Source organism: Mustela lutreola, chromosome 15 (genome assembly GCF_030435805.1).
Source record: "Mustela lutreola isolate mMusLut2 chromosome 15, mMusLut2.pri, whole genome shotgun sequence".
NCBI classification, from domain to species: domain Eukaryota; kingdom Metazoa; phylum Chordata; class Mammalia; order Carnivora; family Mustelidae; genus Mustela; species Mustela lutreola.
Genome location: NC_081304.1, coordinates 27108649 through 27130282, shown reverse-complemented (window position 1 = coordinate 27130282; position 21634 = coordinate 27108649). Strand labels below are relative to the sequence as shown.

At 44.8% G+C, this 21634-nt stretch overlaps 1 protein-coding gene across 1 annotated transcript in view; it reads left to right on the top strand.

The window, feature by feature from the left end:
• The first annotated feature begins 4300 nt into the window (after nt 1-4300).
• Nucleotides 4301-21634, top strand: part of CA10 (carbonic anhydrase 10) — a 511943-nt gene continuing 494609 nt past the window's right edge. Inside the window, exon 1 of the mRNA XM_059149151.1 lies at nt 4301-4440. Within this exon, the coding sequence (XP_059005134.1) occupies nt 4380-4440 (61 nt within the window). The 5' untranslated portion in view covers nt 4301-4379. The remainder of the gene's footprint in view (nt 4441-21634) is intronic.

Sequence of the window (21634 nt, the reverse complement as noted above, 5' to 3'; positions counted from 1 at the left end):
TTTTGTTTGTTTTGTAGACTAAAAAACTAAACATTTCAATAAGGAGTGAAGACAGCAGTTTCCTACTTAGTACATGCTTTTTCTGAGTTATCTTCTGGGTTAACATGGAGGTTTTTTTGTTGTTGTTTTTTTTTTTTTTTTTTTTTTTTTGACAGAGATCACAAGTAGGCAGAGAGGCAGGCAGAGAGAGAGAGAGAGAAGGAAGCAGGCTCCTTGCTGAGCAGAGAGCCCGATGCGGGACTCGATCCCAGGACCCTGAGATCATGACCTGAGCCGAAGGCAGCGGCTTAACCCACTGAGCCACCCACGCGCCCGACATGGAGCTTTTCTTAAGAAAACATTCAGGTTAAGCCTAGCAATGACTCAAGAAAAATTTTTCTCTTCTTCTAAAAATGAGAATATTGAAACTAAGCATTGAGGAACTGTTGTGTTCTGTGCTGTCTTCCAAGTGCCGAGAACAGAATTGGCAGTTAGCAGGCTTTCAAGTTCTTTCATTAGAAATGCCTTTGATTATCCCTAATTCCCAGTGATCTTGTCTTCCTCTCAATTCAACAGCAGTTAAGTTCTAAACTGCATTAGATACCATTACATTCCACCCTGCCTTAGTTTAAGGACTTCTGCTTTACCTAAATGGACTTCTGCTTTACCTAAATACAAAATAACTCCCCCCAGATGATACTTTTCCTTTTGCAGAGCATGAAGGGAGATGGTGTGGAATGTCCACTGAGCTTGAAATGCCTGGCTCTCATATCTCTACACTACCAGTTAATAACCGTTACACCCTGGGCAAATAACTAGTCTGGGGCTCTGTTTCATCATCTGTAAAATGGAAGTAATAATATTTCTCTCATCTAGATAATGATAATTAAGATAATTCACATAAAGGATTTGGCAATGCATGACATATAGCAAAGAACTGATGCATGCCACTATTTTTACTTAAATACTATCATATGGATTGATTTTTTTTTTTTTTCTGGAAGGACTTGGTGGCAGAGAATAGATTAAATATTCCGTGAGAGTGCAGAAGGTCAGTGCACAAGTTGAAAAGGGGAATATTAAGTAAGTATTATTTTACTGGCATTGGCTCTTAAGGCAAAATGTAGAAGAAAAAAAATGGTCTGTAAGCATTTTGAAAGAGAGGATTATGGATTTTTCAATTACAAAACTCCAGCCTCTTGCTACAGTGCTTGCCACATATAAGGTGTTTGCATAATGTATGCATAATTCATTAATAAATAAATGGGTCTTGGTATAAAAATCCAGGCACCCTGCTTCTGCTTCCAGAGAGAGCTCTCCTGCTGGAAGCAAACTCCACTCCCTAGTACGGAAGGGTCAGTCACTCTCCATGTTTCCAAATCCAGGCTAGGGTGGGATTTCTTCATTTTTAGAAAACTCCTTTTTCTTTCTCTTTAAAAGTCCTTTTCCAACTGTCGACTTTCAATACACAGAGACAAACACCCCCCATATATTTCCCAAAGAGGCTAACTCACTATCTTAGATTCTTTAAATGTTCTGAGGTCTCAGCGACTTCCCTGCTGAGAGCCTCGGAACTCCCCGCCTAAGAATCTTGGACTTTCTTCATCTGGGCCTAGATGTTTTCAGGTGCTGACCACTTGGGAGTCCTTGGCCACACCTCCCGGTTAAAGCAAGTCCTCCAGGTGGTTCTTCTTCCCAGTCCCCAGGGGCATCAGGACTACGCAGCTTCCCAAGGCGGCCCAACCCAGGATGCTTAGGCTGGTTGGTTCGGCACCTCTCCACCCCCGCTCCCCGCCACCTCCACCCCCACCCCCGCCACTCTGCAAAAAGATCCGCCAGACTCCTTGGGCATTTGGAGTCCGTTCAGGAAGCCTGGGAGCGCCGCAGTGTTACTACTCCTTGAGCTCCAACCCTGCCCCACCAGACGCCACACAGCCTGGAAGCCTCACTAATTTGTGTGCGGATGTACGGTACCCTCCCTCCTTCTCCCTTTCCACTTATCCACCCTTGCTGCGGTTATTAGTCCGAGACTCGCACTGAAATGGATTCTAAACACCAGAAATTAAAAAAAAAAGTGTAAAAATCCCCCGCCGGTTACGTGTGTATTTGTGTTTGTTGTGTGTGTCCATCCGCGCTTGTGCAAAATCTCCAAACGTCACAGTTTGCAATCCGGACAAGCGCGCCGAGAAATCCGAGATCTTTCCAGGGATTCCCCCTCCCTTGCCCTTCTCTTCTTCAGCACTCCTAAAGAGGTAGGTCTGGGGCTTTCTCAAAACGCTGCTGCGGCGACCGAGGCAATGCAAATATGCTACGATCTGTCTCGTCTTCTCTCGCTCCCAGCCCTCTTCTCGGGCGAACAGTCCCGAGTGCAGGGTTTCCTCCCAATTCCCCCCGCATCTGCATTCCGAGCCGCTGCCCGGGTGCTTGTCCTTCCCCGGGTCGCGGCGAGCCGTTGTGCGCACCCGCGGCCTCCGGCCTGGGCCTGGGCCTCCGCCACGGCGGTGGGTGGTGCTCACACCGCCCCCACCTTCCCCCGGGGCCTCGGAGAGCCGCGCGCTGGGCGTGTGCGCGCGCGCGCGCGGGTTTGGTGGGGGAATCTCCTTCGGTGGAAGCTGCTGAGTGTCGCTGGCGGAGAGTATTCTGGAGCCCCGCAAAAGCCTCCAAAGCACTTGAGCTTCCCGAAAGAAAACCAGAATAAAAGACCGAAACGAAGGGAAGCCGGCTCCGGTGAAGCCCGGGTTTCCAGTAGTCTCGGATCCGCTCGGAGCCGAGCAGAGGCGCAGTTGGCCACGGCCACTGCTCGCGCCCGGACTTGGAAAGACGGTTTTTTACCCCCTTCGGGGAGGAGGGAGGTGAGGGACTCGGGCGAGAGTTGCACCTGGTCTAGGAACGTGCAGAGAAAACTCTGGGGTAAGTAGTGTTCTGGCACTGGAGCGGAAAGGGGGAAGGAGGAGGGGGGGCAGGAGAGGGACGAGAGGGAGAGGGCAGGGAATGAATTATGCAAAAAAAAAAAAAAAAAAAAAATCCCCACTATTCTGCAGCAGAGGGAGAGCGCATCACAGCGCCCCAGCTGAGTCCCGCCCGGGTCTCCCGCGCCCGAGCGGCTGGCGCGAAGTTTTTTCCAGTCTTTCCAAGGAGATGAGAAACTCCCCAATCCTGGAGGGCAACCGAGCGGCGGGGGCCCAGGCGTCTCCGCGCTGGCCCGCAGCTCCGACGCCCAGCCCTTGCCTCCTCCTTCTGGCCGCGCTGAGCCTCGGCTCCCCAGCCCGGCCTCCTGCCTCCGCCCCCCCCCCCCCCTCCCTGGGAGCCAGGCGGCGGGGCTGCCGCGGAGGCTGGCGGCGGCGGGGACGCTCACCTGGCCGGGCCGCCCCCTCCTCCCCCTCCACTCGCCCCCACCTGCCCTACTCCTCCCCTCAGAATCCGGCAGCGCCGGGCTCCGTAGGCGAGGAAATAACGACCCCTGCAGTTGCATTGCGGAAAATCGCGGCGGCGGCGGCGGCGGCGGTTCTAGTTGCGGGCGATGGAAGCGAGGCAACTGGGGGTTCCGGGGAGCCCAGGAAAATAGCAGAGGAACGGGAAGCGCGCGCACGACGTGGCGAGCCCGTGGGCCCCCCACGCGCCGGGGTCCCAGGCTCCCCGCCTTCCGCGCTCTGCGCCCTGGACGCGCCGCCCGAGCCGGGTTCAGAGGCGGCGGGCTGAGCGCGGACTTCGGGAGCAGGGAGGGTCGGCGGAGGCTGCCGGCGGTTTTGGGCAATAATTCCTGCCTCTCTTTCTCTGTCTCTCCTGTCTGCGGTGTCGTCTCCTCCCCCCCCCCCCGCCCCCCCGAAGCAGGAGGAGAGCGGCCCCGGAGCGCGGCAGCCAGCCTCTGACCATGCCCCGGTGAGGGGGGCGGACTTCGAGGGCAACTTGTCGCGGACTACCTGGGCTTAGCCCGCGAGCTGCGAGCGCCGGGGGCCCGGAACAGTGCGGCGCGGCCCCGCGGGGGGCTATCGTCTATGTCTTCTTGGGGCGCCAGGCGGATCGGGGTCTCGTTTTTGCAGGAAGAGCCCGGCGCTGGTGGCTTCAGGTGGCTGCCGCCGCCGCTGCTAGTGCTGTTTCCGCCTCTCGTGCGAGGAGCAGAGACCGGCGATCGGGAAGACCTCCGGGGCAGCGAGACATCGGACATGTGTCAGCACATCTGGGGCGCACATCCGTCGAGCCCGAGGGGAGATTTGCCGGAACAATTCAAACTGCGATATTGATCTTGGGGGTGACTGTCCCTGGCCGGCTGTCGGGTGGTAGTGCGAGTGTGCGCTCGCTCGCAAGTGTGTGCGTGTTTGTATGTGTGTGTGCCGTGTCGGGCTCCCCCCTTGCCCCCCTGTTTTCCCGTCGAGTGATGCACTTGGAATGAGAATCAGAGGATGGAAATAGTCTGGGAGGTGCTTTTTCTTCTTCAAGCCAATTTCATCGTCTGCATATCAGGTACGGGACGCGCTGGAGTCACTGGCGGGTTTGGGTTACGTTGTGCTGTTTGGAATGTGTGGGGTTTTATTGTGTATAGACTGTCAAGTAGCCTCGCGGGGTAGGAGGGGCAGGGGGTGGTGGCAGAGACCCTTGCAGCTAGCTCTTTGGGTTTACTGCCCTCGGAATTAAAAAACCTTCTAAGCCCAAGGGTGTGTGTGTGTGTGTGTGTGTGTGTGTGTGTGTGTACGCCCGCGCGCCCGCGAGCGCGTGTGTGCGCGCGCCCGCGCGCCTGTGTCTGTGTGTCTGTTTGTGTGTGGTGTGGTTAGTATCTGTGTGGAGTCCTGGAACATAGAAGTGTTGAGGGATAAAAAAAGAAAGGCAGATAGATCAGTGTTAATTTTCAACTGCTTTCCTGGTTGAGAACTCTGGCCCTGAAATCTGAGCCTTGGCAACCCCCACCTCCATCCCCTGGTTTTCAAAGTTCCCAAACTCGGTTGTTCCTGGCTGGCAAAATGGACGCAGAGCCCTGCCCTGGTATCTAGGCACTTTGGAGAGACTGCGGGAAGATGCGGGACTATAGAGTGCCACCAGCAGGGACCGGAGGGATGTGGAGGTCCTCCATGCCTTCCCCAAGCACATCAGGACTGGCCATGATGATCTGAAACATGCTAGCATGCCCAGCTGCACAAGTAAAGGCAAAATCTGCCTGCAACAACACAGTATCATAAATACCACTCTGGATTGTAGCCTGTCGGATTCCTGGTGGTCAGGATGTGCTAGCCCAGACTCACTGACCTCAGGCTACTCCCACCAGTCTGTGGTTTCAGGAGTGATGAAGTGAATGAGGTAGGGCTTGTGCTTGCCTATGCTTGTGTGTCTGTGTATTGGAGGGGATTCTGATTTCCAAGCAGCATCTTTGTTGGTGCAGGGAGTTGGTGGCATGGAGGGGAGCCCTGAGAAAAACCCAGGATCAGCAGTATTTCCCAGTTCAGTTCAGTGCCTCCTCCCACTGACAGTGTCGCCTGGATTTCACCTCCCACCTGTCATTAAAGCGGCTAGAGTAGGACCATTTGCAGGGCACCCCTGTGTCTGCATTCCCCCTGCATAAGTGGGGATTCAGCCAACTTCCCATAAAGTCACCAGAACAGGAGGGCAGGAACGTTGCCCCTGTGAGCAGCCCCGTAGCAGGATTGAGGTGGAGGGCCCTTTTTTCTGCCTCTTCCTTTAGCCCAGCCAGTCCCTACCTCCTAACCCAGACCTGGTTTTAAGTGTTAAAAATCCTTGTCTGGGCTTACCCTGGACCTAGTTCCAAATATCACTGTTCAGTTTCAACTTTCTCCTCTTAGGGCAGGAATAGGGAATCTTCTATTCAAAATCATTCTCTTTGGTGCTTGGCCACCCAACTAAAAATTTTGCCTCTGTAATACTTTCAGAAGACAATAAAAAGTGCCTGCGACCACCCTAAATCCTCTAGTGGGACCTGTTTTAACCCATCCCACATCAAAGAGGAAAAATTCCCAGGTGACTTATAAGGGTTGATACCAGTCATATGACCAGGCCTGGGTAGCATCTTACAAGAGCACATTTTAAATGTTTCTTTTCTACAACTCTTTCAAACTGGTCTCTCTTGTTCTGTAATATTTCACTAGTTAGAAAATAGCCTTCCCCTGCCTCTCTCCGTGGCATCGTAAGTAATTCATAAAGCAGCCAAGCCAGCTGAGTCCATGTAGGGTTAACAAAAGGTTAACGTTCACTGAAGCTCTGGATCCCCCCAAACTCCCTTCTCCCCAGCCCCTACCCTGCACTTGGCCAGGCCATGACAGGGGAACCCTCAGAGACTAGGTCTGTTCTGAGCCTCCAAAAGAGAACTTAGTGGGCACCTTATCACAGCTCTACTTGATTTGGTGTCTCTGTAACTAACTTCTATAAATACAAGTATTAGGAGGGGGTTATTTCCAACCCAGAAGAGGTGCTGTGAAGTATGTGGCCTTTCACATGTATTTACTAAATAGTCTTCGTTGCTATGTAATAAGGGGGTAAAGGTGTAAGCAAAATTGCTAGCTATTAGCCAAACACAGAAAACCATGTTAGCGTTCCAAATGCCTAGTTAAGCTCTGCATTAATTTATTAATTAATTATGCTTTATGAAGACATTTAGGCAGAATTGTGACATTATGTACTCTTCATTTACACATCCGTGAACTTAATTTTCAAAGGCTATTCTTTCTCCACAGCCAAGGTGGCCTCCCTCCCCAAACAACTACCCATTCGGTGATTTCCATGTACTAATTCTGATTAATAATATAATTATGATTCACAGTTGCCATGATTTGGGGACTTTTTTTTTTTTTTCCCCTCCCCTCTAGCAGCCTTAAGAGGTATAGTTATGCAGGGCACTAAGGTTGAATAATTGTGGCTCAGGGAGAGTTTAGTGGGTCTTTCATTTCTGTTTCCATGATTTGCAGTTTTAATTTACTCAACGACTGAGCTTTACCAAAAGGAACATAACCCTGCGATCATAGACTCTACTAAATCTTAAATTAAAAAAAAAAATTAAAAAAACAAAACAACTCTCTCCCATCTTGGGGTGAATTATCCTACCCAGTAAATGGGTACTAATTCTTCCTGAGTTACCAAGCCTCAGTGATTGATGCATGGGTAGGGTTGACTTCATTATTAGAAAAGGTCAGCAAAGCAGTCTGCAGTGTAAACATTTTGCAGAAGGAAAATTTTGGTGATAGATCTGGTCTCTAGTGACTGAATTTCACTTGGTAGCCTTGGCTTTCAGAAACACTCTGGTGCTTTGTTGCTCTGTGTTTTGTTAAGCAAATATTCCCACCCTTTACCTCTCCCCATTCTGCCAATTAGGTGTCCCCCGAAGCATTTTCTCTCAGGGTCTGTGTGGATATATTTCTTAAAATACAGAGCCCTGGGCTTGGTATGTTTGATGGCTCTGCGCTCCTCCTTTGGTCGTGATGAAGCTGTCAGCCAAAGGGACTGGGCCGGGGTGGGCCAGGGAGGGGGGGGTTGGTTCTCCTTGATCAGCCTTAGCCAGCTGCTGAGGCTGGAACGTGTGTGCCTTCCATTTGCACGATCATATCCGTGTTGGCTACTGGAGGCCAGCACAGCTAGGTTTAAGAGGGAAAGTCATGATCTGGGAGATCTTCTGTTCCCCATCAGACTCCGATATCATTTTGCCAAAAGTGTAAGGCAGTCAAGATCTGTGAAGAAGAGAGAAGGAGACAGAGAGAGAGGGAGAATGAGGATGATTTTTCCCGTGCTAGCTAGAGCACCATTCCATTCTTACAAAAGCAGCTCGGATCAGCGAGAATGAATGCTTAGCCGTGCCGGGAGAGAATTTCCTGGCCCAGAGACAGCTGTCTGATTTCATTTCCACAACACATCCTACTTGCCTTGATGTAACTTTACTTCTTTGTCAGTTTATTCATCATCATAACGGCAATGGCAATTAAAACGATGTGGTGCTTTCATCAATATGACATAACATGGCACATATTTTCATTCACCTCTTCTTAGAGTTTGTAGGGTAATTTTATAGACGAGGCCCCCAAAGCCTACAGCGGCTCTGCGGGCAGGATTCCCATCCAGGTCTGAGTCAGAATTCAGGATGGCACTTATTTTTCTGGCTCAGGATTTCTTTTAAATATTTTATTTGGTATATATATATATATATATATATATATATATATATATATATATATATATTTATTGGGATGTCTCTGACTTGAAAGAATGAATTACATTAAATGGATGCGAGTCTTAGTTTCGAAGTGGAAGCTCGGGGTGATTGCCGTTCTGTCCTGGACATAAGGTAGCATTTGAGTTGTATATGACTGTCAGGCAAAAGGATAAGACTGTTACCCGGGTTTACCGCCAGCCCCTTGGGATCAGCCATCCCTATAAGTAAGGAATATTTCCCACGCTCTTTTCCTAATTGGGAAATTGGAAAATAAAATGGTTTCCCTTCAGTGTCTCTACATTTAGAGAGGGGATAATAGTCCATACCCCACAACTTTGTGACATGGATTAAATGAGATAATGCATTCAGTGATTTTTTTCACTTGGCCCAATATCTGAGGCAGAGAAAGCTTGCAATAATATAATTTTTTTCCTACAAATCAGGCACTGCGCAGGTTTTTTGAGGCTGTGACAGAACAGAGCTTTTACCTTCCTCACTTTATAGTGTTTAAAAGCAAAAAGAAAATCATGAGCAAGCACATTTTTTAACATTGAGCATTTTCCTCCTACTTTCAAGGACGGCTTCGCCTAACGACTTTGAACAATCTCTTAATTTTCTTTCTCATATAAATGAAACTGGTAGCACTGGGCTTTGGTGCCTATTATGAGTAAAACTCACTTTATCTCTGTGAGCCCCGTACTGAGGTGAGGCTTGGAACGTTTAATACATCACCTGAGAACGACATCGTACTTAATACCCAGGGGAGCAACAGAATTTTCCTCCTTCTGTTTATAAATTATCACTCTGTATAAACCCAGCTTTCAAGTCCCAAGATAGCAAACTATATAGGCTATCAATATGACTTGAAAGAGAACATTCCATTAAATACAAAAAGAGCCCCCATCCCCACAAAGACTATTTATCTGATGATCTTATTGGTTTCTTTTTCTTTCTTTCTTTTCTTTTTTTTTTTTTTTAGGATTTTTTATTTATTTGACAGGCAGAGATCACAAGTACGCAGAGAGGCAGGTGGGGTGGGGGGCGGGGCGGGGAAGCAGGCTCCCTGCTGAACAGAGAGCCCAATGCTGGGCTCCATCCCAGGACCCTGAGATTGTGACCTGAGCCAAAGGCAGAGGCTTAACCCACTAAGCCACCCAGGTGCCTCTCATTGGTTTGTTTAAATCCAGTTTGCCGTGTGATGTCATAGAGCCCAGTCCCTAATAGATCCCATCATCAGAGATGGGACTTTCTTGTCCGATTTCCGAGTAATAAAAAGCCCCCAGGGGAAAAGACAGATGTCAAGGTAGAGAATCATTTTCTTGGATGGGGAGGAGAGGAGGTTGGATGGCCATCCTAGGCCATCAGTACCTAATACCTTAGCCTTTGATTATTGATTAATTGGTTATGGGTTGATTATTGATTAAGCATTACATCTTTGCACCTGGGGTTTAGGTCAGGAAAAGATCCAGGCATCATAAATGTCTATGGTGGTGGGGCATCTGGATGGCTCAGTGGGTTAAGCCTCTACCTTCATCTCAGGTCATGATCTTGGGGTCCTGAGATTGAGCCCTCCTTCAGGCTCTCTGCTTAGTGGGGAGCCTGCTTCCCCACCTCGCTCTCTGCCTGCCTCTCTGCCTACTTGTGATCTCTGTCTGTCAAATAAATGAATGAAATCTTTAAAAAAAAAATCCATGGTGGCAAGCCATCATAGAAAGAGTATGGAACTTGGAATACTCACCCTGCAGTCATACTCTTCCTTAATTACCTCTTTGGGGGATTCTTTCACACGCTTTGAGTCTTGGCTTCCTCCTTTGTAAAATAAAAATGATAACTTCTTTGCCCAGTCCAAAGGGCAACTGAGGGAACAACAGAGGGAGATCCTGAATGTTCTTCCTGTTGAGGGAACAACAGAGGGAGATCCTGAATGTTCTTTGGGTTGCACAAATGTAAAGCATTTGTGTCTTTACTGTACTGTGGAATGATCCGCACTTAAGGTCGAGATATAAAAGCAAAGTTGTGATACATACACAGAATGTGGAGTGCTACAAAGTCATGTGAATAATGAATGCTTCATCATTAAGATAGGACAGCAAAGTTGTGATGCACAAAGTTATCGTGATATGAAATAATAAGACTAGTTAGTCTTATCATTTCATAAAGGACATATATGCCACAGAAGAGAGAAGTCCAGACATGAAGGGAAAGGAGGATATTGGATACATGTTGGAGGTTTGGAAGGAAGAGATGGAGGGACTCCATCATCCAAAGCAGAGGAATAGGAATGAGTGATGTACAGAGAAGACAGTCCCAATTGGAATAAAAGTTCCCTTTAGGATTCTGGAAAGTTGGGATGAGCCCATGTTGGGAGCTATTGAATTGAGGAAAAAATATGGAGTGTCTTCAGATATTTAATTTCTTGGTGATTTTTATTTTTTATTTTTTATTATTTTTATTATTTTTTAAGATTTTATTTATTTATTTGACAGAGAACACAAGTGAGCAGAGAGGCAGGTGGGGGGGGGGGGGGTGTAGCAGGCTCCCCGCCGAGCAGAGAGCCCAATGCGGGACTCGATCCCAGGACCCTGAGATCATAACCTGAGCTGAAGGCAGAGGCTTAACCCCTGAGCCACCCAGGCACCCCAGTGATTTTTTTATTTTTTAAATTATGGATCTTTGCCTGCATTCAGTGGATAGAACTTGGTTAAAATTTGTTTGAAATCCCACCATTTCTTTGGGTTTTAAATTCGTGTTGCAAGTTCCTTGCTACTGCTATACTTTGCATAGTTTGGGATTGGAGATGGTTGAGTCTGGCAGACACTTCAGCTTTCTCATCTGTAAAATGGACATGATACTTACTTACCAAGGATTTTGATCCTACAGGGAATTGTAAGGAGCAGAACAATATTTGTAAAATGCTAACAGGGTGTCTGGAATACATTTACATTGACCAGATTACCCATATCGTAGGAGAGTAAGCATGGGCTTTGGAACCAAGATAGACCTGTACATAATATTCCTTCCTTTGGTATTTTCTCCCACTATGTGGTCTTAGAGAAGTTGTTTAACTTCTCTGAGCCTCTGTTAAATCTGTAAAATGAGGAGTGGAAAAAATATACACAAGATCCTGCCATGGCTTGTGACGTGTAGTAGTGACTCAGTGAATGACAACTACCGCATAAAATCATCACCATCATTGTCATCGACAACTACACTTGTTATTGACACTTTGGACCTGTTCTTGTAAATTCCAGTGAATCATTCAGTCATTTCTTCATTGTTCAACAAAATAGCATTGTCAGCTAACTATGTGCCAGGGATAAGAATCACAAAAATGAACAACCTCTGATCCTCGATATTTCCAAGACAGGAGATAAAGGTGTGCACGAAGTGTTACAGGAGTGTGAAGAAGGAGCATGTTGGTGGATACAAGTGGGGAAGAGAGGGGCTTCTGGGTGGCTCAGTGGGTTAAGCCTCTGCCTTCAGATCTTCAGGTCACAAATCCAGTCCCACATCTGGCTCCTTGCCCAGCAGGGAACCTGTTTTTCCCTCTGCCTGCCATTCTCCCTACTGTGTTCTTGCTCTCTTTCTGACAAATAAATAAATTCTTGAAAAAAAAAAAAAAGTAGGGATGGTAAAGATTCCATAGAGGAACATTTGAACGAGGTTGGAAGAATACCTAAGATTTCAAAAGAACAGGAAAAAGAAAAGAAAAATAAAAAAGACATATCATGAGGCATGAATAGTAGGTTGATAGGAAGGAATGAGAAAAAACAAGGATTAGAAGTGCAGGGAGCTGGGCATAGGCAGTGTGTGGGCTGCAGTAAAGGACTGTAGACAGGACTGGAAGAATAACCTGGGACCAGTGGGCAGGGGCAAGTTAGCCCAGTTAAGAAGTTCAGACTTTTTCTTTTAATTATGAGGAGTTAAGGTGAAGGTAAGGAAAATGACATTAAAAAAAAAAAAAAAGGTTTATGTGCCATTCTTTTTAAACTTTGATTCCAATAAGTAATAACTCAGAAACCCAATTCCTTGTCTTCTTGTCAGCCTTTATTCTTGCTCACAACACCCATTTAAAAAAGAATGGTGTAATAGATCAATTAAGCCATTATGGAACATTCTGAGGGACAGCTGTCCTCTATCTGTTATGGACCTGATTTACCCTCATCTTTGAGATTTTCATGTGAAGCAAATGCCTCCAATTTTGCACTTGAATAACAATGGAAACATTAACAGTAACGTCTTTAATATTACAAGAAGGCTAAGGGAAGTGAAGCAATCCACGCATGCTTTTGTGCCGTATGCGCCTAGTAGACGCACTAGGTGACATGGGACAGATGCTTGAAGCCTTGTGAAGCACTTGGCATCAGTTTTGCTTATTGTGCTCTGCACTTGTCTTTCCGATAGACGCTGCTCACTTGGGAGAGTGGGAGAGTATGGCCCACTAAATTATATACCCATTTTACCCTCTCAAAGGTCCAGTTACCAGAGATCAAGTATAGAGACCTAAAATGAAATGTCTTCCCTCGTCCTCTTAATCATTCAGCATTTACAGAGGGGACACTATACATAAGGTACTGGACATCCAGCAGGAGAGAGTCCGACTCGGATCTTTCCCTCCAGGAATTCACAATCTAGTAAGAGAGCAATTTAAACAATATTTGTAGCGACAGCACAATCCGAGAAGTATTGAGAAGGGACGTCTGACTCATTCTGGAGGTGGGAGGGCGGGAGGAAAGTAGTGTTAAAGGATGCTCGGGCGAGTCGTGGAGAGATGGAGGATCTTTGCCGATTTGCTGATTGACTGGGAGGAGGGTGATGGGGGAGGGGTGATCACAGGAAAGAACATTTGCAAAGGCAGGACCGTGAGAGGAGACCCAGGATGAATTTGGGGGATTGTCCAGAGGTCAACAAGGCAACCACAGAGAGTGGGGCATGATAGATGAGGTTGAGATCTAGGAGGTTGAGGAGAGAGGACTGTGGTAACAGTAACACCTTACATTTAAAAACTGTCAACCGAAACCACCCTTCCACCTCTCTGGGCAGGGAAGGCATCCTTTAAAGGCCCCAAGAAGTAGCTCTAGCTAATGTCTTTCTCCTCCCTGGGAGCTGATGAGATGTAAGGTTTTGGGCTCGGGCCCAGCAATGCTCCATTTGGCCCAGATCACTGGTGATTTTCCAGTGTCCCCTCTAGTGCCAGGTGGCTTCCCAGAAACTTTTGAGATAACCCAGATACACATTACAGAATTTACCACCTTGCTTAGTTTGTCCCCAGGTGTGCGGACCCTCAGAAAAAGCTAGAACCCCACTGGCTGAGCCCGGAGTTGGCAGTATGCCAATTACCTTCTTCTCTTTGATAATCTAGTCTTTTTGTAGTTTCATCTCATGTAACCCTAAACAAAACTTTAGAGCGTTTCCATCACACAGGGCTGGGGTAGGGAGCTGCGAGTGGTAAGAAATGGTCCGGGATGGCCTTTATGACAAAGCTCTAATGGCTCTTTATTAGCAAGATTGGCCGGGTAATGGGAGAGCCAGTGTTCGGGTTTGATTACATTTGCATTAAGGTACCATCAGGATGACGGTAGAGAGATTGTCAGTGGCTGTGAAGGAGACAGCCTACAAATGCCTTTTCCTCCTCATCTGGGAGAGGTGTGACCTTTGTCACCAAAAATGCAGAATTAATCTTTAACTTGGTCCAATACTTCATACCCAGTGGTGAAAGGGGCTGGCGGTAGGAAATGAAGCCTGTGACTTTCAGGTGCGTTTTCCAGAGCTAAGTCCTGCTGGTTTCGCAACACATTTGGCAGCAATGCCAGAATTGGAATAAACACATTTACTGAAGGATATGAGTCAACATATTCCCCTTCCGCTGCCCCCTCTTCCTACCACACACGGCTACCTCTCACCCTGAAGGAAGACCATTGTGATGGCAGCACTTACCAAGGGAGACCAGCCATTCTTCCTCCATGACGTTGGAATAATAATAAATACCTCACGGGATTCTTGAAATGAACAATTAAAGTGACATATCTGTGGAAGGGCTCTGGTCCCCCCACCCCTACTGTTCAATGTGTGGGTTCATTCATTCATTAAATGCTAATGAATGCCTCCTCTGAGGGAGGTGCTGGACCAGGCAATATGGGAAGCCAGGCAGCCCTGATCTTCGCCCTCGTAGTATCTGGGTAGTAGGTAATGCAGAAATACTGTGTTTTTTGTTTTTTGTTTTTTTTCCCCATTGCTCTACCCAGTGCCTTGCATTTAGTAGACCCTCAACAAGGAATGAGTGAATCAGCACCTATGTGAATAACAAAGAGAGGTTTAGTGGTTTCTTGCTTTCAAGGGAGAATGGGAGACAAGCTCTGAGACCAGGAGGGAGGAGAGAGGAAGATTTCTGCTAGCTGCCCTTTCCCTTCTACTGCATGGGGCTTTGAGCACACACAGAGTCAGAGAGGACTGGCACCTTCCCAGGGAGTGATATGTTCGATTGCTTTCTATTGCCTTCTCAGACTCAACTCCTGTCTGCATTTGACAAACCCAGTGTCGATTGGGGGCACTTATTTAAAATGTATTTTGGCTCCTTTGTGTTTTGTGATTCCACGCTGTACAACCCGAACCAGGAGGGCGGAGGATCAGCGGAGGCATTGCTGTTCCTCTTTCTGTGTCATCTCATTCCTGTTAAAGGACATCGTTTAGGACAGGGCATTTTCTTATTGGAGTCTAGCTTGGGAGAAGCAGGTACTTGAGAAATGTCACTGCCCTATAGCATCGCGCTAAGTGCCTTAGGTAAAAAGCCCACCCACTCTTTAATCTGGACTCGGGGTCTTTTTTTTTTTTTTAACATTTTTATTTATTTATTTGAGAGAGAGAGCACAAGTAGGCAGAGCAACAGACAGAGAGGGAGAAGCAGGCTTCCCGCCAAGTAGGGAGCCTGATATGGGGCTCGATCTCAGGACTCTGGGATCATGACCTGAGTTGAAGGCAAGCGCTTAACTGACTGAGCCACCCAGGCTCCCTGGACTCTGGTTCTTAAGGTGTTTTCAGTCTTGCGTCTGAGAACTTGACTTCTCCCTCTGGCCTTCGGTAACAGAGCTGTGGTGGCGCTTACTCGTTCTTACCAGCGAGGAGACTCTGGGGCCTAGAAATGGAAGGAACATTAGTAATTTGAAATTCCCCATTGTGCATTCTGCCTATAATCTTCTAGCTGATCTCCACAGCTGTGGGGAAGTGCTCAGTTGGATGGTTTGTTGTTGTTAGTTTGCTTGTTAATGTAATCAAAGAGCGAAATAAGGAAAGCTTGCCCCCCAAAAAGGCCCCCACCTTTAACTTCCCCATAGATACAGGGCGATTATACCAACAGTTAGAAAGTGGGGTGTCTGTGAGTAGTATGTGTCTGTTCTACTGCCCAGGTGTGACTAGGAGTGCCACTGGTTGGCCGACTCTTAGCATCACCATGATGATCCCGGATCTAAGTCCCAGCCGCTCAGCGCCTGCAGAATGAAATGTAAAAGAGGGAAGTCATATTTTGCGTCTAACAAGCTCCATCTCTGTTTTTCCACTGTGGTGAAGAAGTTCTTTGTGGCTAAATGAGTCTCCTATGCCTTTTAGTGCACGAGGTGGTGTACCCCCCCCCCCCCGCCACCCCACCTTTGTTTTCTTCTCCTGCTCTCAGAAATGCCGAGATTGCAGCATGATCGAGCCAGAAAAAGGCTTGTAATGTGCTCCACCTCCAGGGGAGAGGTGTTGGACATGTTAATGTACTGGTGCACTTGCAGTTCAGGCTGGAGCTATGTTCCAGGGAAATGCTCCTCCTTGGTCCTTGCTCCTTGCAAGCCGGGGGGCCTTTAAATGTGGGTGTGTTTTGGCGCCACCCGCCAGAGCAAGGCTGGGAGTCACAGAGCTAGTTCATTTTAATGCCAACTCACAGTGTCAAAGGAAATGGAGGAAAACAGATTCCTTATAGACTAAATGTTTATTTACCGAAGTTTGCAGTTGCAATGTTTTCAATCTCAAATCTTTGCTCTTTGTTTTTTTTTAACTTCACATTGTATCTTTTTTTTTGTTTTTGTTTTTGTTTTTGTTTTTTTAAGATTTTATTTATTTATTTGACAGAGAGAGATTACAAGTAGGCAGAGAGGCAGGCAGAGAGAGAGGAGGAAGCAGGCTCCCTGCTGAGCAGAGAGCCCGATGCGGGACTCGATCCCAGGACCCTGAGATCATGACCTGAGCCAAAGGCAGTGGCTTAACCCACTGAGCCACCCAGGCGCCCCTCACATTGTATCTTTTTAAAAATTTTTATTTTTTTTTACATTGTATCTTTTAAGTATATTCCCTGTTGCTTCTTAGTTACTTCAGCTTCAGAAATCCTGGACTTGGTGATAGCTCAACAGCAAAATCTTGGTGACATAACACAGTAGAAGCTTACTTCCTGCTCACATTACTTGCTCATTGGTATCAAGATGTTTGTGCATGCACGCGTGTGTGTGTAAGGTGTGTAAGGGAGGGCATGATGGAGGGGGGAGGGATAAAAGGGTAGGAATCTTGCTTTGCAGTGACTTGGAAGTCTCAAGGCCCACGGAGGCTCTGCTCTCTTCAAGAGGGGCTTCGAGTGTTGTTCTCAAAGTCAATGGCAGCAGACGGGGAAAAAGTATAAGGAGAAGGATCATGGGAAAGGTTTTATAGACCAAGCAGGAAAGCTGTGCCCATCACTTCCGGCCAGTCCCATGGCCACTTCTTATTGCAAAAGAGCTTGGGAATTGTCAGCTAGCCTCGTATTTACTTGCAGAGGGAAAATGGTGTGGTGAACAATTAGTTGGTATCTGCCACCTTAATGTTCATGACTTTCTTTGCAATAGTCCCATATAATTTATTCATTGAAAATAGCATCATTTATAGTTACCTTTTTTCCCTGTTTTTGAGATCTGTGTTTCTAGTTTTTGCCATTTTTTTTGGCTTTTTTTTTTTTTTTTTGGTCTATAGATATATATTTTTTAAGTTCTTATTTATTTATTTATTATTTATTTTTAAAAGATTTTATTTATTTATTTGACAGAGAGAAATCACAAGTAGATGGAGAGGCAGGCAGAGAGAGAGAGAGAGGGAAGCAGGCCCCCTGCTGAGCAGAGAGCCCGATGCGGGACTCGATCCCAGGACCCCGAGATCATGACCTGAGCCGAAGGCAGCGGCTCAGGCACCTGAGCCACCCAGGCGCCCTTAAGTTCTTATTTAAATGCTAGTTAGTTAGCATACACTGTGATATTAGTTTCAGGTGTATGATGTAGATAAGTGCACTCCTCAATCCCCATCCATCTCTCCCACCCCCCTGCAACCTCCCTTCTGGTAACCATCAGTTTGTTCTCTATAGTGAAGAGTCTGTTTCTTAGTTTGCCTCTCTCTCTTTTTTACCCCCTTTGCTCATTTGTTTCTTAAATCCCCCATATGAGTGAAATCGTATGGTATTTGTGTTTCTCTGACTAATTTCTCTTAGACTAATACTCTTCAGCTCTATCCATGTTGTTGCAAATGGCAAATTTCATTCTTTTTGATGGCTGAGTATATGTATATATATATATATATATATATACATATATACATATATATGTGTGTATATATATATATATATATATATATATAATCACATCTTCTTATGCATTCATCAGTCAGTGGGCACTTGGGCTGTTTCCATAATTTTGGCTGTTGGTAGATCACGTTGCTATAAACATTGGGGTGCATGTTGTCCTTTGGATTAGTATTCTGGTATTCTTGGGTCATGTTGGGTCATAGGGTAGTTCTGTTTTTAAGTTTTTGAGGAATCTTCATACTGTTTTCCAGAGTGGCTGTACCAGTTTACATTCCCACCAACAGTGTAAGAGGGGTTCTGTTTTCTCCACATCCTTACCTACACTTGTTTTTTTGTGTGTGTATTTTTTATTTTAGCCATTCTGACCGGTGTAAGATGGTACCTTACTGTGGTTTTGATTTGTATTTTCCTGATGATGAGTGGTGTAGAGCATCTTTTCATGTGTCTATTAGGCATCTGTATGTCTTCTTTGTAAAAATGTATATTCATGTCTTCTGCCCATTTTTTAAAATTGGATTTATTTGTTTTTTGAGTGTTGAGTTTTATAAGTTCTTTATATATTTTGGATACCACTCAGATATGTCATTTGCAAATATCTTCTCCCATTCCCTAGGTTGCCTTTCAGTTTTGTTGATTATTTCTTTTGCTGTGTAGAAGCTTTTTATTTTGATGAAGTCCCAATAGTTTATTTTTGCTTTTGTTTCCCTTGCCTCAGGAGACATATCTAGAAGGAAGTTACTATGGCTTATGTCAAAGAAGTATAGATATTTATTTTCATTGAACTATTTCTTTAAAATTTTCCCAGTATTGTGGTAACTGGGTAAAACAGTGTGAAGTTTTTTTGTTGTTTTACCACAATACATCCTTAGGAAATGCACAACCTGTTCATAGGTCTCTAGAAGTACCCCTGAATTCCTTGAGGAAGTAGACAAGTATGAAGAATAGTGATACTTTCAACAGTGACCCACACTAACCCTAACCCTAGTTAGCATTAGCTCTATGGTCTGGGGGAAATCATTTTATTGGCCTGGGCCCCAGGTTTTTCCTTTTAAACGGATATTGGACGAGGCAATTTCTAGGTCCCTTTCCAACTTGGAAATTTTATCATATTAAGAAACGTTTACAGAAAGTTCTCCAAGTTTGCTGTGATGCTAAACTTTTCCAGTTTGGGAAATGTTGAGGCAGCAAAATTAAATTGCAGGAAGAATGTTCCTGACTGTGAGTGGGGAGGTGAGTGACTGATGACTTCCGAGATGGACAAGTATCAGCTAAGGTGTGGGATGAGAGAATAACCAAAACTATACTTGTAGAAAGATGACCTTGTGGTTCTCTAATAAGACCCTTGGGAAGAGTCAAGCGGTCATCATTGGCTGTTTCATCAAAGCACATACTGAAAATCATGTGGTCTTTGTATTGGAGTCTTTGAATTTCACCTCGGGTTTTGTGACCTCGGGAACTTTCTTAAAATCTCTTATCCTTGGTATCCTCTTTTGTAAACTGGAGGTAATAACATCTATCCTTGGAGTTAAGAGAGACTGAAATTTTAAAACGCAATAAGGTGCTTAGCACGTAGAATGCACTTGGTAAATGGTCTGTATTGTTATGGTTGAAGCTAAAAGAACAAAAAATGTTGGGCAAAAGTAGGAAGGAATTTGGCAATATCATGTAAAACATGGGGATTAAATGAGCCAATTCATGTGGAAGTGTTTAGCACAGTGCCTGCACGTAACATATAATCAGTTGAGGTTGGTTGAATCTGATTCACCAGGGGAAGCTAGGATGTTTGGGGAATATTTTAAAGGTAATAAGAAAGAAGACAATCATGTCTTTTTCATAAAATGGTCTTCAGAGGCAATTTACTGTGTCTAGCCCACATTTTTTTTTTTAATAATTAGAAAATACATATATTTAATGCCATGTTGTTTTCATTTTGCAATGAGGGTTTAGACTTATCAAGGTCTGTTATACAGGCATGTGCTCTCAGGGAATCCAGTAAATATTTGGCCTGGAGACTGGTGGCATCAACAAAATCTTGAGTCAGGAACTTGCTCATAGTTTTTTCCGGCTTGATGCATGAGTAACTGTTGTCTCATTGGCCAGAGCAATAAAGCAATGAGGTATTAGGATCTCTTCCATTTATGATAGAAGATATAGTATTTACATGTTCTAGAACTACCCCTTGCTCATTTTTTACTGGAATTTGGTTACTCTATTTTCTTTTCATTATTCAGTCTCCCCAGCTTCCCCCACCACTAATTTATGCATGTGGTAACCTTAACCATGTTTCTTTAACAAATTTGCAACATGAAACGATAGTTTTGATTTATGTTTTATGGCCACTTGAGAGAATGATTTTTTAAATGATAATTAAATGCTGAGCTATTCCTGGGATTGTGACATGGTTCCCTTTCAAATATATCTGATCTGAGAATTTCAGCAAAAGGCGTAAAAGAAAAACCAACAAGAAATAGGACAGATGACAAATGCTGTATTGATGTTAAGTAAAGACCAGCAAACTGTGACCTAAGCGTATTTGTCTCAAGGGAGCCAGCTTGGGAGCTTTTCTGAGTGTTTGTTTTTTTTGCGGGATTTTTTTTTTTTTTTTTTTTTCCAATCACATGGTAGAGGCTGGATTACAACTGAGGATGGGGAGATTAATGGCCTGTTGTAGCTAATCCACTAAATCCCTACTCCTGTTTCTCTTAAATTGATTGAATTTAGAGGAGCTGAAGATACACCCACACCAGCTAGCCTGATATTAGAGCCCAGTGAATTAATGAAACCTAATAGCTTTAAGTACATGTAAGCAAAAGTCATGGAAACTTCACAGAACACAGTCCCTTTCTGCATTAGGAAATTCTTTTGTTAATTGCCTATTAGACTAAATCTTAATGTGTTGTTTCATAAGCTTTTTTTTTTTTTTTGAGAACATTTTTACATGATTGCATTTTAAAAACATAACCCTGATATAACCCAATTTTAAGTAATTTAGAGAAGAATAGAAAAGGAAACAGATTACCTGGAATCACATAACCCGAATGCAACGTTATTAATAGTCTGTTCTCCTTTAGATCTTTATTTATAAGCTTTTTAAGTTATTTTAAATTTCATTCTGGTATTACATTTGTACAAAAGTCAATTGAGATAAATACATTTGTGTTACAGCAAACCCCGCCTAACATGTAGACAAAACCAATATGAAAAGAATGATGGATGTAGATGAATAGATATGGGGTTGATGAAAATCACAATTTTATACTAACTTAGTGAACTCATATTGGATGAAATTTGAACGTAATTTAAATTTCTAAATCTTTAATTATGAATCTGTTGCTCTTGAAAAAAATAATTAGTAGGGAGATAAAAAGATGAGAAATGTAATCATAGTATTGGGGATTTTTGAGTAGGAAAACACTAGGAGGAGACAATTTAGAAATGAGGTTTTTAAAGAATGTATCATTTAACTGTTAAAACACAGAAATATGTTTGAATGCACTGGTAAGCTATTTGAGACAGATGGAGGTTTAAACCCACACACTGCCTCCTCCAAGCTGGAAGGCTTTGGGTAGGTTAACTTCTTGTGCATCTCTGTTTTCTAATCTGTAAAATGGGGATAAAAACAGCCACCTCAGTGATTTTGTTGTTGTTGTTAAGTATTCCATGGCATATGAAAGTAGAGCACTTAGCATGTTATTATTGGGCATGTAATAATGGCTTAATAAATGTGACCCATTAGAAACATGACATCCATAACATGTATGAATGTGGTAGTCACACAATCACATCCTCTTTGTAAAGGAGGTGGTTTCTCTGAGTTACCTGCTTTGTAGGGGAATACTGTTGTAGAAGTTCAGAAACCATCTCTCCCCCGACTCTAAAAAAAAAGAGTTCACTCTTTGAAAACTGGTGCTTCCAAGTTGTCTGTCATACCCCACAAA